Genomic DNA, 16,804 nt, shown 5'->3' on the forward strand with positions numbered 1-16,804 from the left:
GAGGTATTTCTAACTCATTAATGAACCTAATTGGGAATTTCATTTATAAACACGTGATGCCCTATAATCAAGTCTGGGGTTTTTCTTCTTGTCATTTTTGAGTAGGCGTGTCTTACCAACCGACGCAATTACGTATGCAACAAACTTACCAATGCATTTCTAGGAAGTAGGGAAGCAAATAAAACAAATATTTCGTAGGACATAAAAACATCAGTCATAAGCACGTGGTACACTCCAAAGTCTGGGGTCTTCCCTTTTTGTTGTTTGTGCCATGTTGATGTTGGACCTTTTCACCAACCGACACATTTACGTATGCAAGAAACTTAGCAACGTCTTGCTAGGAAGAAAGCAAGCACAAACATCTTTGAGGATAGTTAAGTAATGACCATGCTAAGGAGCATCATTTATATACACGAGATACGCTACCAAGTCTGGGAGTTTTCTTTCCACCAGACGTTATAACACCAATCGACCTACGTACATGCAATACCAACAGAGCGGTGTGTATTCTCTATATTAGGAAGCAAGGGACGCATTTCTCGACACTTAAAGAACAGTTTCACATTCGTTTGACCCTTCCTTTTCTTAACCGATGTTTCAATCAATTTTACTTCATTGCATTAAACATAGATCAGCCTTTTCATCCGCGTTCATTTACAGACATAAAAACGCAAAAATAGCTCGAGCATACATACTTTATCTGGCACAAGGACAACATGACTTAACATTGCTATGTTGACTGCTCGTATATTGCTAGACAACTTTTGGTTCTTCGCTTCTTGTTTTCTTTGATGAGGACTGACGTTTATTGGCTATTTCTATGCCAAGTCACCTGATTGATTGAACAATGTTGAACTTGAAAACAAAGAAAAGAAATATTTTTCAGGCCGTCATTTCCTACACTCGAGGAGCACTTCAGCAGTGGCAGCCTGCCAGAGAGCCACTCCGAAAACCGAGCCGCGACTCTCACATATGACACTAATTTCGTCGACATGTTTTGACAGTCATAACCCACAGACAATATCTATGGTCTTGTATTGTTGCATCGATCATAATTTTATTTTCTGTATCACTACTTGATTGAAGCAAGTCCGATGGTGTCGAACCCAGGACCTACACACCCTCACACAAAAGAGTCACGCACGACTTTTCCAGATGAAACGACTGAGCAGTTCCACAACATGCTTTGATGATAACAAGAGTGTTCGAAAAACTCAAGTGTAATGAGGGTTTATGGGAGGGGCCTGCATGAAATGGGATCATGTTCTTTTAATCCTTTCTGTGTCAATGCGTCAAATGTGCACAAATTTCACACACAAGCATATGGGCAGGTATGATGTGGCAAGCACAGGGTTAACCTTTCACTGTTTAAGCCACCTTCTACCTGACCCTAATCCTATGGTTTTCTCGGGTCCCGATCATAGAGCATGACATCATTGGACGCCACGAAAAATGTATTATTCGCATGACGAGAATACGGTGTGCCAGAACAAACTGCGTGGTTGTCACTATCACATGGTGGTAAGATCGCATTCTGTGGTTTATATTATACATCATGAGTGGGCGTTCGCCAATCAGAATCTAAGAGATCTTTCTGATCAAGTGTAAAGCTAAAAGGAGAACCCCCAATTAATAGTTTCTGATAATTTTGATAACTTCGTTTAGCGTTTGATTTGATAAGACTCAGAAGAAGATAAATTGGTAAAAAGAATGGTATAGAAAAAAAAATCAACATCAAAACATTAATCCATCCTCTTTAAATTTCTCGTATAGATTGCATGCTGACAATACTCCTATCGAGACACACGGTGTGACCATACAATTGCATCAATGAGAAAAACTAAGCCATGCTTAGATCAAATACAAACATTATGACATTCCGAAATCGAAATGAAATGGACGGAGTTTTCTCCAACCCTTTTCATGACACTTAGTGGATAGATAGGGATGCAACGGGAGCGGAACCGGTCTATCAGTTCGGCGAGTTATTTTGGGGAGGGGCACGTGAGTGGGTTTCCCCATAGCAACGGGGGAAAGCATTGAGTATGTTTCTCTGTTGTCGTTTTGCTCAGGAAATGTGTCTTTGATCAAACACAGACATGCCAATCAGCACGCCGTTTCCACCCTTCTAGAATTCGTCAGGACATCACCTGGATGAGCTGTAACTCTAGTAAACTGCTTCTTTTCAACTGTCAGGAAAGAGCAGGGAAGATCCAGCCAGCGTCACCTGTTTCTTTAACCCTCAATGATCCCCAATAACGAGTTATGCTTCCAACAATTCGTATGTATGATACAGTATGAGATAAAATGTTCTTAGAACCCAACTCCTCGAACTTCCGAAGGACAATATTTGCGCGGTAATTTTCTCAGCCATTTAATTCCCCGGTTGCTGATCTAAAGGTAACACAAGTAGCGTTACTGGTAACAGACCCAAACGGGCGATTCCGCACTTGGGGAGGTCAAAGTCGTTTTCTAACACCCCCGGTTCCGAGTTCATGCACCTTCGCAGATATCATCTATCTTTCACGGGTGATAATGATCCAATTTTCGTGGGGAAAGGGAAGGCCCCATGATACGGCTTCGCTTAGGGGATCGGTGAGCCGCGGGGAACAGGATTTGTTGCCAGCCTCTGAAATTGTCAATGAGGGTTTAATAGGCGTCACCGAGGAACGCGGTAGCAGTTCAACTTTTGATATGGAAACACAGATTTAGAAGGGTCTCCAATGATCGGATCAGAATAAGAAATGGAAACTTCGAAAGTTCTTTCGGGGCCGACGCGACAGTCATCACTCACCGTCGAGCGGGTTTGAAGTGAAAGCGGATAAGATCCAAAGTGTTTCTATTTGTTTTGTTTTCTATTGCTTCTTCTCGGGTTTTTTTTCCATGCCTGATGGAAAAAGGAAGCATCATCATGTCAAACTGTCACCTGTGTTCGGCTATAGAGTGGCGATGGGTTGGTGATATTTACACTGCTCAATTATTTTGTTGAACGTTCTCACAAAAATGTCTCCATTGTAAAACCTTATTTACTGTGGTATAGGTGGCTCTGCACACGCATCAACTTAAAGTTATATACTTTATGTTTTTTTTCAATTGCTATTGCAATAAAACCCTGGTGTTTAGAGTCCATTATATCAAGAGTTAATGGTCTAAAAAAAACCAATGTGTTATAGCGCACCTGATTCAGCGTTAACAAGACAGGAGCCCCCGACGGCTGAAACTTAAATTGTTGAATTGAAGTACTCGCGATTTGGATGTCAAGAGACTCTTTCCCAGGTCTGCTGTATACCGCGTTAATTTTGCCGTTGAAGACGTTGGCATGGAGCTGAACTGGCTGCCGATGATGTTTGCATGCGTTAGGGCAACGTAGCACAGACGTACAGCACCTCAATTGATGTCGCACCATCACGCATCGAAAGGAGCGATAAGGTATCTGGATAGACCACTTTGAGTCCGAGGAGTCCCCAGGCACCCGCTGTTCCACGCACATCTGCCGGCCAAGTGCCCTTAGAGTATTCAGCCATGTTATCCTTCGGATGCGAGCGTGATGATGTATTTACACAACGGCAGATGCGCGATTATGTGAAATGTCTTGTGCTCGTAGAGACAAACAGAATGAAATATCATGTGGTGTTCCATACGTCACGGCAAGTCGCAAAACACGCAACAACAATGTAATGGTACACCGGACCTTTCACAATAACAACAGAGAACACGCCGAGACGGGAAGAAACGAACAGATGCTATAAAAAGAGTACCCTACAGAAATAGAAGCTAGCAATGAAAAAGTTTAGAGATGAATAATCTACGGTGTCTTCAATAATTGAAAGAATAATAGGAGTCGTTTTCAGAGGCAGTAATATCTAGGACGGTAGATACCATCACTCTTAGGACATACTAATTTGAAAGAAAAACTGTACTTGAACAACATCGATACTACGCACTGATAGGATGCTGTTAGAAGGGGTTCCGATGCATATAATACGACGCTAAGCCATGACACTACTACACGGACAAAGTTTACTTGTGATCGCGCTTCGCATGTTGCCAGTTGACTATTAAAAGCTTTTGGCTCTAACTCAGTGATATTTTGTAGAGCCCAAATATTCTTTTGATCACAATTCTTTTTTAAATCTCGCAGTAGCGATCAGTGATCACCCACTGCATTGCTAAGATAACAATACTCACATTTGTGATAAATATTACATTAGAATGATAACGATAATATTAATCACAATTATGTATTCGAATATTGGTTATTGATATCATCGTTTAACGTTATCAAACTGATCTCATTTAACGGAAAGTAGCGTCAGTACGACAAAAGGGTAAACTCATTAATGACATAAAATGTCATGTATCTGACTCCAAGCTAATGAATAGACGAAAGACAAGGCGCTCCTGGCATACTTCCAACAAAGATCCGTAGTAGATACAAGGTTTCTTACAGACTGATTATAGGTTTCACACCGTCTTAGACTGAGGGCAGGTTCAGTTTCCTTCTTCCAAAGTTGGCGCCAACTCACTGGCCAGACAGTCTTTTGGTCGTAAAAAAAGCAACCAAACAAACGAGGTCGAGTTCAGGCTAAATATAAGTCCTAACCAAACAAATAAGGAAGTTATGAGATTAAGACGCGGACGTACTACCATTAAGGATTAATTTTGGCGCGTAACCTATTCCCCTCCTCTTCCAAGGTGCGCATTTTCTTGATGAAAGAATAGGAGAATGAGAACGAGAACATCACAACTTCGGTTCTGTTAGTTTTAGCGAATAAAGTTCTATCGTATTAATTTCGAGGGGGAAACGAAATGTGCACTTGAGGCATCGTAGAATAGCTCCTTCTGACATCGTAACTATTTCCAAATGTTTAGTACTTGTGTATTTACTAGTTATTGGTTAGCTGAGGCGGAAGAGCATAATATTCGTTTTTAGGCAAATATATTCGTTCACTGGACGGTCTGTATACAAACTCATCATAACTGAATTAATAGAATCTTGATAAAATAACTAAATATGATAAAAGGAGGTTCGCACACATACAAATCATAACAAACAAAAATACATATACAAAAAAGACAAAATACATTGCATATAAGCAAACGTTCGTTAGTGTGGCTCTATACACTTATAAAGATATGTGACAGATATAATATATACAGACCTATAAATATATTTCTTTCTCTCACATTTTTCTATTTCTTTGTCTTGCGACCCAAAAAAAAATATCTCAATGAATTCCGCTCCAACACCTATAACACTCGTCAGAAGTGGAGCCTCCACTCGATGACATACCCGCGGATCTAGCTATCACTGATTTTTCACATCATCGTTGTTGTTGATCTATTAAGTTTTTATTTGCTCAAGTGGGACAAATAAAAGAATCTGACATTGAAATGATACTTCGCTCTTTCGTTCCAGGTTCTGCCCGAGCGTCTTGATCTATCTCATCTCCGTCATACCGTGCCTCTGGTTCCTGGAACTGGACCGTCTCCAGATAGAACTGGACTTCTGGGCTTTGCTCCGACCGTCGGCGCACTGTAGCAACTTTCCGAATTACATGGTGGACAACAACAGCACACTGACCAACGACTCGTCGTCTGTGGCGGACACGATGCCGGTGAGTAAAGATCAAGAAAAGTTCAGCTTCTGAGTACACACACAGACAGACACACACACTTGCAAACACACTTTTTTAAAATGATTTTTTCTTAAATCTCATTCCCTATATCAGGCTCATTTTCACGATGAAAGTAATATATCGTAATCCACAGAAGATAAAAAACAATCTCGGGACCCATCATCCAAAATTCAACTGCATACTGCACCTGGCTCAGACTTTGAATATAAAAATAAGTAGGGATGGTCAAATTGATAGAATGATAGCGCACTTAACTATAACAGTACTTTTGAATGAGAAATGCGAAAGGTGACTCGAGTGAAAGGTAAATCTAATTTCACAATTTTAAAATTTGACTTCTCCCAAGAAATACATTGTATCTCATTTAGCTATTGGCATTCCAAGATTCCGATTGCACAGAGAATGGTGGTGATTATCCACTTTATGAACAATGTCTTGAATGAAAACACGAACGACCATTCAAATGCCGGGTAGCGCGCATGCGTGATTGATACTACAGGAGAAATAGCCTCACATGCTTCACTCTGCCAATGTCACGGTATTTCGCGCCTTCAATCACCTAGCCGCCAGTGATGATTATTTTTGACGACATATCTGTCAATTAGTGACTGCACCTGTATGCATGTCAATCCTCTCACGCGTTCACGCTATGACTGCGACTTACGTGAACTTTGATGGCATTTTTGTTGAGACCCGCGTATGTGAGGCAGGTCTTCTTGAGTTGGTAATTCAGACATAAAGGCTTCGAGAAGGAGAAGATCCATGTCGACACCGTAACCGGGACATCATGGACATCCCCCAGGTCTCACAGTAGCTCACCTTTCAATTCTTTCATCAGTGGTGCTCCGGAAGAGAGGATGAAAAAGGAGGGGCGTAGACGAGAAAACGTCGTCTTATAGACACTGTCTTGTCGAGTTCACACTCTTGCAGCAGTCCGGCGAGCCATCCGCGCGGAAATCTGGCGCCTTCCGGGCCGGCGGGTCAGGCGAGTTCGCTTGATGCGCTCCCGTGGAAGTGAAAACAGGAGGCGAGACATTTTTTTTTTCTTGAAGGATTCTTCAGCTAAAAAACAAGTGCCTAGATATTCTTCCAGGGAGGGAACCAATGAGGTGAATGAAAGCTAATAAGCAGATACGGGAGTGATTGTGCGACAAGGAAGACATTAATGAGAAGCAAAATTAGGCAGTCTTCCTAAGACGAGTGATTTTTTCAATGGCACAAGGCTGATGCAGTCTACGGTCGATAACAATAATTACTATCGACATCAACCTATGATATGATTGTATCGCTTTGTGTGTATCGATATCAAATTAATCCCATTGACCTACAATGGGATAAGGAAAGATCAGTGTTTGATTAGAAACTGAACTATAAGGAGAATTTATGTCTTTCCCGAAGTTGTTGCGTTTCTTATTTTCCAATAGCTTTGCCACTCCACGTTTTAGTATAAAAAAACAATGTTCATGAAATGAAGTTTGTCAGTTCAAAATTACGAAGATGATGTGGATAAGGCTCTTAAGTCTGAAAAAAAAAATTAGATGATCAATGTGTTCGACTGCTGCCCGGTGCAGTTATGCTTGGACAATATAATTATGTTTCTTAACCCAGGAGTATGATATGGGTAGCAGGTGACGCGGAGGGGGGGGGGGGGGAGGGGGGAGGGTAATAATGACAGGGCCCTGTGGTACGATTGTGCTGAACTGAATTAGGCTTACCTGGGTACTGAAGAAATCATTTTAAATAATTATGATCATAATTGTTATATTTTCATCGTTGTTATTTCTATCATTTTTCAGTTTTCTTGACATTGTTATTCTCATCACGATGATTGTTGTTATCAGTATACTTTTTAATTATATATGTACATTACAGTTGTCATTACTTTTATTGTCACTATTAGAATTTTTACTCTGTTGTTGATTAAATCACCAAGAACATTTCTGATTATGTAGAACTATATTAAATCGAAAAACACAACGAATGCTGGGATTGTCAATTCCTGCTCTTGGTTTGGGTAAAGCCGAGTTCACTTTGTCCTTGCTGTTAATCGCAAACCATTTCCGATTTCCCAGTAACAGCTGGTCCCCTGACCACTGCTCAGGGGGGTTCACAAACTATCCAAACTGCAGAAAACTGACATTTGGTTGTAATAAAATCGGTAAAACAAGTACGGCAAGCTCGCTTGTGATCACTGGAAACAAGGAAGTTTCGTCACCACAAAGCGACCTCAACCATCGTTTCTCTCGACGTGTAATATTCACGGACGCGCTGCGCCTCCAGTGTTTCCTCGAATGGCCCCAGAGTTGTACTGAAATGTTCAGCCAGTAATATCGGTGTATGGTGTTCAGTTAGATCTTGAGTTGGTTGTTTCTTTTTCTGTTATTAAATAAACGCGGAGAGTTTCAGGATATTGGATTGGTGTTGGGCGCCAAAGTTCCGTGTCAGTGACACACTGACTTCTCAATGACACGGTCATGGTCTTTCCGTGGCTGGGAAAACTTTGCCAGGTTCATTCCTACCGACCTATCTAAAAAAACTACTTATTCTTCTTCACCTTCTTTACTTCTGGGGGCACTGTGGCGTAGTGGTTAAGATTCTTGACTTTCGATGAGAGGTCCCGAGTTCGAATCCCGCCAAGAGCCTACCTCCTTATCTACCATGCCCCCGATCCAGGTGCATGAATTGGTATATACCCGGCAACGCTAGGGTAATAGTAATTGCAGGGCCCCCTGTTAGAGCATCTCACACATCTTATACATCTCATACCGCAGAATGCTGAGAATCAGCTGGGCAAAGAGGAAGACCAACAACTATGTGAGACAAACAGATTGTTGACAACTGGAATCTGATGCACTTCGGGATGGTTTTGGGGACGCAGCAGAGAGGCCGGCAAAGAATGAGAATGATGGGTGGTGTGCCAGCTTCGACTGGAATGAGGCTATCTACTGCTGTCCAGGCCAAAACAGACAGGGAGCTATGGAAAGACATTGTTCGTCGAGCCACGGTCGCTCAGCTCCAATGAGCCATCCTGCATCGCGGCGACAGGTAGAGCAGTGGCAGCACTGAAGAGGCTACCCTGGGTTTATTCATGTCGTGGTTCTGAAAGCGCTGTATGACATAGCAATAGCTTGGTCACTGGAACCAAAGTAGTGTACAGAATACTTCTCTCACTCTTCTACATGGGGATTTTTTTAAAAGACAGGCTGCAACACTCATGACGTCCTGTATCTAGCCACTTTGAATGTCATCTTCCTTGCAGGCTACCCATTTATACACCAGGGTATTGTTACATACATCAATTACCTTGCTGAAGACCAAGAGTGCAACATTGGACTCGAATTCAGGACCTTATTATTGATATTGCAGTACAAGAATCTGCTATATAGACCATAACATTATACACACCATTGCTTCGATATCATCAACCTCGTCTGGGGCCCACAGAAACCACCAAAATCGAAAAGAAGTAGCAGTCAAAGAAATATTCACGAAGATGGCACTATCTCAGTTACCACCTGACCTTATAGTGTCGTAATTCACCAAGGATTCGTCAAAAGAAACCGCCACATGAGCGTCAAACACAGACATTTCTTGATAGGGAATATCAATCGCTCTTATCGTGTCTTCATCATCAAACTTTCGGAGTACGACTCTTTGATTTACTTAAAGGCAACCTCCTTCAAGTATCAATCCATGGTTTGGTGGAGGGGGCGTCTTGAACGGACTGCACCTGGTGGGGTGCGTCTGGACGGTTCTGCTCTAGACTCGTGCCCCAGACCACAGACATTTATTTCCTCTTCCCAGGCAACCGAAAGCAGGATGGATATCGCTAAAGGGTGATCATGATTGGGGGCCATATAAAATGTCTGGGCGGAGGCGGCGCTTGCACCTGCTATTTCGCCATTTCGGGTTTAAATAGGCCAGAGTTCAGCCTATCAAACGATTTTATTACCGAAAGACTTTATCTTAAAGTGAAAAAGTAGCAGCGTTCATTTAGGAAGTACGGAGAGACTCAAATAGAAGGTAACTATCACCAAAACTTGACAACACGTATGAGAAAATATTCCTGTAATTCAGTTTAATAGTCGTAAAATATAACTTAGGTGAAACTTTATGATATGTTACAATATAAAGAGGTGACTAAAATATTCCTTAACAAAGCAGTAAAGTAATAAAGATAGTGTTCCCAAGCCTTGAGACGTTTCGTTCTTAACTGTACGTTTTACTCCTTGTGCCACCTGCAATCAGCTGATTAAATAGCAAGGTCTATTCTGGCATAGGTAATAGTGGGACATGACATAGATTCAGATCATCAGCCCAGTTGAATAAAATTTAAGGGTTAAGGGATGAAACGGTCTTTTTGCGAGGTCTTCCATACTTCCATGCAATTCCTGCTGTCTCACCCATTGATAGCTAGTAGCACATTGGAGTATGATGAACAAATAGCAAATTTTTCTGACAAGCATCTCGCAGAAATCAATGAAAAAAGACCCCCCCCCCAAAAAAAGGGCAAAATAAAACACCCCCTCCCCCCCCCCAAAAAAAAAAAAAAAATCCCAGATTTTGATTTGAGAATCTTCCAGGGCCAAATGAACATGAATAGGAACACAACAGACACCATCAGAGTATCCATTTCCACCACTCTGTTAAACCTTAACGAAATTATAACTTCTGCCATGACCGACAACTTTGTACACACAACAACGAGACGAGGTGTGGCTTCGTAAAAAAAAAGAACACTAGACAAAAAACAAAAACAAAAACAGACAAATAAGCAAACAAACAAACAAACAAAAAACAAGGGATAAAACAGAACCTTTGTAAAGTTGAGCAGTGTGAGATTCTTATCAAAGCACTTAAAGTGCAGCACGCTATGGAACCATAAAATCTCGTCAAAAAGAAATAACCTATATCTACATCTATGGAGAACGATTGTTGGACAGGATTCCTTTGCCACATTTTCGTGTCAAGTTTATAAACTTCACTCTGGTGTCTGGCATGCCCACGTTGGTGAGAAATTCCTGTGAAAGGCTTCTCGGACATATACATTTTCTTACTGGGTTTTTGACATTACCCCTCTGCCACATTGTCATGACAAGGACTTCGTAAACCCTCCATATTGGTGTTCGTCACGTCCTTATGTGAAAAAAAATGTCACTGACATTTCTTACAGATGCTCGACACTCCAGCTTCGTCACGTTCTTGTGTCAGTGATTTCATGAACACTGTGTATGGGTGTACGACGTACACACTTGTCTTATTTCGTGTCAAGAAGTGCATGAACATTTATTGACGGTGTATGACATGCACTCTTCGCTTCGTTTCTGTGTCAATGATTTCATGGACACCCATTAACCAGCTCAGAGCTCCTCTCGCTACGCCTCTGCGTTGTTACAATTGCGTGCTCGGCGCACAGCTCGGAGTTTGTTTTGTGCCCCACTTCCGATTGGAGATGATATCTGGAAATTGAACTCCCTCTTAAGAGAGGGATTACTAATCGCATCACATCAAGCCACAAACAATCGGGAAGAAGAAAAGTTAACGGGTGGAACTAGGCCACGAGTGGACGGGTTGGAACCAGGGAAAATAGACCGTGGGCTTGATTCTCTTTTAAAGGGTAGACCTAAATGTTAAGGCAAGAAAGACCGATACTGGAGCACGATGCTACATGCTGTAGCTATAGACAACACCTACTTCTTCTTCTTTTTTTCACTCCCGTTTTTCTGCTTTATTATCCTGCTGTTGTCTTTTCGTTTCTCCCACGGAGGATTCAGTGAGTCATAGGTTGATTTCTTGCGTCGTTTTACTTTGTTTTACTTACACTGAGCGTAAGGCAGCAAGCCTCCAAGCTTGTAGATGCTCCTCCGCCCAACAGAGTACTTGAGCGGGACATGGCTAACTTTGGAGTGAATCAAGGAGCATGAATATTATATGCTCGCAGGGGGTGGAGTGACTTCTGTAAGCGAATGGAGATCCCTTTTGATATATCCGCTCATAAATAAAATACTTATCCATAACATTTCATTACCAATGGTGACTTGCTAATATAGGTGGTGTTTTGAAATCATAGGTCTTGAAGGATTAATATTAACTCATTCGGCCTAAGACACTGTTTGAGACATAACATCCAAAACTTCACTTCATCACTTCCTGTATTTCTATCTAGTTACAACAGACGAAGGAAGGGCTTGCAAAGGCATAAAATTGACCGCAGGATTTGGGAGAATATGTTGTATCCAAATGGGATTGCACACACATGTTTTGTTAATTTCAGCACTGTTTATCGAAACAGTCAATACAACAACAACAACAACAACAACAACAACAAGATAAATCAGTGTCTGTGAACTCACTATCGCTCTGTCTAAATTTGGATGTCCACGTCTACGATTCCTCCAAATTATGCTTGCCTCGAATCCACCAGCAGACATCCAATCAATCCCGCGCCCTGTGCCACTAGGCCTCTTCCCATAGAGGAACTCTCCTCTCAGCTTACCATTGTCAGAGGAAGGGCTCTGAACGGGTGCAGACGACACTCATGCAGGTACAGGAAAATTTGGCGCCATCGACTGACCGTAGGAAAGGCTCCAGTCGCCTGTTTCACTTCTGAACTAGTAAAGTATAAAGGCGATGAAAAGACAATAATGCCTTTATCCGTCCCACCCGCCCCACCAGGTCTATTTATCTTGATGCAGAGACAGGTTTTAGGTTACAAGGGTTAATTAATATAAAGAAACATCGTGTCAATGCTTACAGGAATAGAGAAGGGTAGCTGTGTCCTTGTTCCCTGAAATCTACAGGATGTTATCGACTGTATTGAAAAGTGTTGGGATGAAGTCTTTAAAAAAAACCACATACACGCACACACACACACACACAAAAAAAAAACATTTCGGTGAAATCTTGCAGACTCAGTAATGAAATAGAGGTCCGAGAGTCGTAGCTCAGATTTCTTCGTAGACCAAGGAACGTTGGGGGGGGGGGGGGGGGGGGAGGAGGGGACGGGGGAGGGTGGCAAGAAATTTATTCTTAATAGACCTCCTGACTTAAAGGATAACATTATATCTCGCTGAGGAGGAGCTGAGGAGTAAGATACGGAAGTAAGCGGGTCGTTGGGATTGTATTCCTGTATACAGATCATGCGATCCTGTCGATTCCCCGACAATGATTATGTAGACAGCCACGTCTTCGGTTCTTTTCTCTGCGGAGAAATTAAATTTGCAGCGATCCATGACCAGCGACTCCCAATTTCGTAATTACTCAAAGAAAGTACAATGACTCTCTGAAAACACAGCTGGACAGGTGATCAGAGATGAGGCATGAAAGTGGACGTATAAGTGTATACCTTCATTTGTTCGTTCCTCTTTATTTGCAGCGTGAAATGATCTCTGACATAAGCGGTTGAGCCTATTGCTATCTTCCTCCTTGCATGTGGCATTTCTCCATAAATTCCTCTCGCGGTCAAATCATAATTACTCGTCATCTCAATATCAGCCCAAAGAACTGTTATGTGCAATTGACAAACGGTCCTGATGAAGGGAATGACAACGCCGTAAATGTCTGCACGAAGTCGTTATGAATCCTGGATGACTTCATCGATCAAAATTCTCGCTCCGGATAGTCGAAGCAAAAAATAGCTCCGTAAGCAGCTTCGGCTGTAGCTCGAACACACTTCCCTCCAAATCTCTGCGTATATAACATTTAGCACAACACGCAATAGGATGTCAGTCTACAGCCGGTAACGAGACTCAAGAGAAATTGGGTTGACAGGGAGAATAATGACGTGAATCATGGTGTGTAACTTAAACTGACAGACGATGCGATCATTATCATATTGCAACTTTACCGATCTTTTTTAATTTTATTTACAAGCGAGTTATGTACAGATGTAATAACTACAAGCGTGAACATGTTTTACCCCAGGAAACAATGAAAACTAACAAACTGGCTCATAGATGTGACTTACGTTGTTTTATACATAGGAACAGTATTTCTGTATCTTAGGAGATAAGAGTATCTCTTTACGTCTGTGGATTTTACTGGCACTCTAACGTGATGGCACAATTTAACACAACAATATCGTTTATTGAATAATCAGACTGCATCATCAACCTGTTTTAACGTATGCATTATACGGTGTGAAATAGTATTCTCGAAAATAACATAACCTCATACCTACATCAGTTACCGCGATTACGCTGTAATTCTTCACCTTGCATTTTTGCCTTTTGCTGCTTGATATGCTTGATACGCAATCAGATCCTAAAAGGGTATAAGTGAAACATTGTTTCACTTATACCCTTTTAGGATCTCATCACGTATCAAGCGTGTACAGTGATTACAGATGTTTCCTTGGCTGTTGCTATTTAATGAAATCGCACGCTCGCGTAAGATTACAACGCCGCAGAACATTATCATCATTTATGTGCATGGAATCAAAATGACGACTATGTGTCTATCAAAAAGCAAATGTAATGTAAAAGCCATGAACACTATGTGACGTCAAACAACATGGATTACTGTCCATGTAAGTGAGCTTGTTTTGTTTCGTCATCTAACAGTGATTTCCCATTTCATTCTAACCTATTACAGGTGTTTGATGAGGGACACGCCCCATCTCTGGTTGCCATGACGAACGAAGCTTGGCTGATGGTTGTGCACCAGTCCCTCCTGCTACTCTTGGTTCTCGAGCGGTTCCTCCTCCCTAAGCTTGGTTCCAGCGAGGTATCCCGAGAGCACCTCACCCTGGCCATGTTGGTTTACGTGGCGTCGGCTGCAGACATCTTGGAATTCATCTCGGAAGGTATGAAAGTCGAGATGTTGTCATGTGACCGGGTACTACTCCTCATCATCATGATCATCTGGTCCTGGAGTCTCCTGCAGTACACCCTAGGGCCATGCAGCTCTAATGTGTGGGGTTCCGCCGAGGACCTCAGCTGGGACGGCACGACGAGTTCCGGCCTCTTGTCGGCGTGCTCCTGGGAGGTAAAAGACGTCGCGGTCGCCATGTTCATGCAAGACGGTCCGTTCCTGGTCATGCGGCTCTACTTCATGATTCGCTTTCACATCTTCGACGAAACGACTTTCTTCTTTGCTGGGAAGAATTTTTTCGTGCTTATGCTGCAGGTGTATCACTTGTGCTCCATCTTCGCTGAGCATCGTCGTCAGAATCTTCCCGGTTCGCGACGTGTCGTCTGCACGTGGCCTAAGAGTGCCAGCGGATACTTTGGCGGGAAAACGCAGGACCTCGCTCTGTCCCGCGCTTCACTGACGTGGTGGCCACAAAATTCACTTCCGTCACCGTCAAGGCTGAGCGCGTATCATCGAAACGAAGCTTTCCCGGATGTTGACCGCGTCTTGGGTACAGGCACACTCGAACGTCAGATGGCGAGCACCGCTGAGCGGCGGTCACCTGCACCGCCTAACCAGACGCCTACCGCGCCGTTACCGCGAAGTCCCAAACGGAAAGGTCAGGTAACCGCGTCAACGTCGCTAACTACCGGCTCCCGACAAACGACAACGGGGTCGGCAGAACAGCACATGCTACCTCTAAACAGTGGTGTTATCTCGAGACCGCAGAGCAATGTTTTTCGGTACAGCTTCAACGGCGGTCATAGTCGAGCGGACTCATCGTCAGGCGCGTCGTTGCCGAGATTTCAGTTCGATAACGGAGCGTTCCTTTTTTGAGACTGCCGTTTAGTTTGCACAACACCAAAACCTCGTTATACCACGGGGATGTTCATGCGTTAAAGTGGCACTCGTGGCCGCGAAGCTGCGATATACAGAGCAAAATAAATTATGTTAATATCAAATCGAATATTGATTATTTCATATTTTTATACTCTGTCACCTCAACGTTCTGAGGTGCCATACTGGTATCTAAATGAGGACAAGTTAGTTTATGCTCAGTCTGAGTTATCTGCTCACTTTAAAGAAGAACTGTTGCTAAATTCCATGGTGCTTGTATATAATGACGCAAACTATTAAGCGCACCTGATTTAAAAGTGCCGGATCACTTGAAGAAAAGCCAACTGAGACTCAGCATGAATACCGAATCGCTCGCTGATTGGACATAAAAACAATCAGACGCATCAGGAAAATGAAACAATCAGCATTCCTACTTCTGTTGTACCACCATTGAGTATGTTTTGTCGCCTGCGCTAGTGATTTAGTACTGTATGAATATTCAATTGTCGTGTGCAAAAGATAATGTCCTCTTGGCCTTAAATTTTTGAGAAAAAATGTGACTATGGCCAAAAAATGCTGTAAGAGATCGTTCATCATACTCTGCAATATATAAGTTTTGTTAATGAGTTGACTTATAAATGTACATCGAGAGATAGTTTGCATTGACTATGTGACGAAGGCATGTATTATGCTTGAATTTTCAGTGAGTCAAAAGAGAATGACCATTAAGAGAGAGAGAGAGAAAAAAAAAAGAGAGGAAGAAAGGGAGAGAGAGAGAGAGAGAGAGAGTGGGAGAGAAGGGATGGGGCACAAAGAAAGATAATTTTTATCAAAGTTTCCTATTTTGACCCGTGTTTATCGGTAATGAAATTATTGCAGCTGTATACAAGGCTTCCTGTACGCCCGCATTTAGTAACTATTGTGTGATTGTGTGGCCCATATGCATGCTGCCGCAACGTGATAATAGGTAATACAGTGAGTTGATTTTTAACCCCTTCTGTGCCAATCAGTTGAATGTGTACAAATTTCACACACATACTGTACCTATGGACACGTAATTAATGTGGCAAGCAGAAGGTTAATGAAGGAAGTAATAAACCGGTTCATGCAGGAACGTCGAAAACTACAAGCATGCCTGATCAGACTACAGTTTCTTTCCGAAAAGCAGAAAGCTTGCACGAGGCTTGGCAAATACAAATTACTCAAGCATGTTTCTCGATTGCAACGAAAACGTGTGGAAATGTGTTCAGTGTCCTGTATGGAGTACCTTTGGATTTACCAGGCTTGTGTAACATAGGACATTTTACTCATTAAATAAAAATGCTCCAATCTTTGTACCCTGAAGACAGATTACCGAGCTATTCCATTCACATTTCCCTATAACATACATATCAATTCCTTGTGCAAGGGATTCAAGCTTTCTGGTTGTTACGAAGTACATGGTACAAATGTACTTGGACACTGGTAAACCATAGTAT

General features: G+C 42.3%; 1 protein-coding gene across 1 annotated transcript in view; it reads left to right on the forward strand.

Annotated features, from left to right (window-relative positions):
* The window catches only part of LOC139711033 (transmembrane protein 26-like), a 33,142-nt gene extending 17,816 nt beyond the window's left edge, over positions 1-15,326 (forward strand). Inside the window, exons 2-3 of the mRNA XM_071622956.1 lie at positions 5,420-5,603; positions 14,232-15,326. Coding sequence (XP_071479057.1) covers positions 5,420-5,603; positions 14,232-15,326 — 1,279 coding nt within the window. The remainder of the gene's footprint in view (positions 1-5,419; positions 5,604-14,231) is intronic.
* Positions 15,327-16,804: the final 1,478 nt, after the last annotated feature.

The sequence above is a fragment of the Diadema antillarum genome, unplaced genomic scaffold, assembly GCF_040938485.1.
Source record: "Diadema antillarum isolate AM-2024a unplaced genomic scaffold, OU_Dant_1.0 seq00001605_RagTag, whole genome shotgun sequence".
In the NCBI taxonomy this organism is placed as follows: Eukaryota; Metazoa; Echinodermata; class Echinoidea; order Diadematoida; family Diadematidae; genus Diadema; species Diadema antillarum.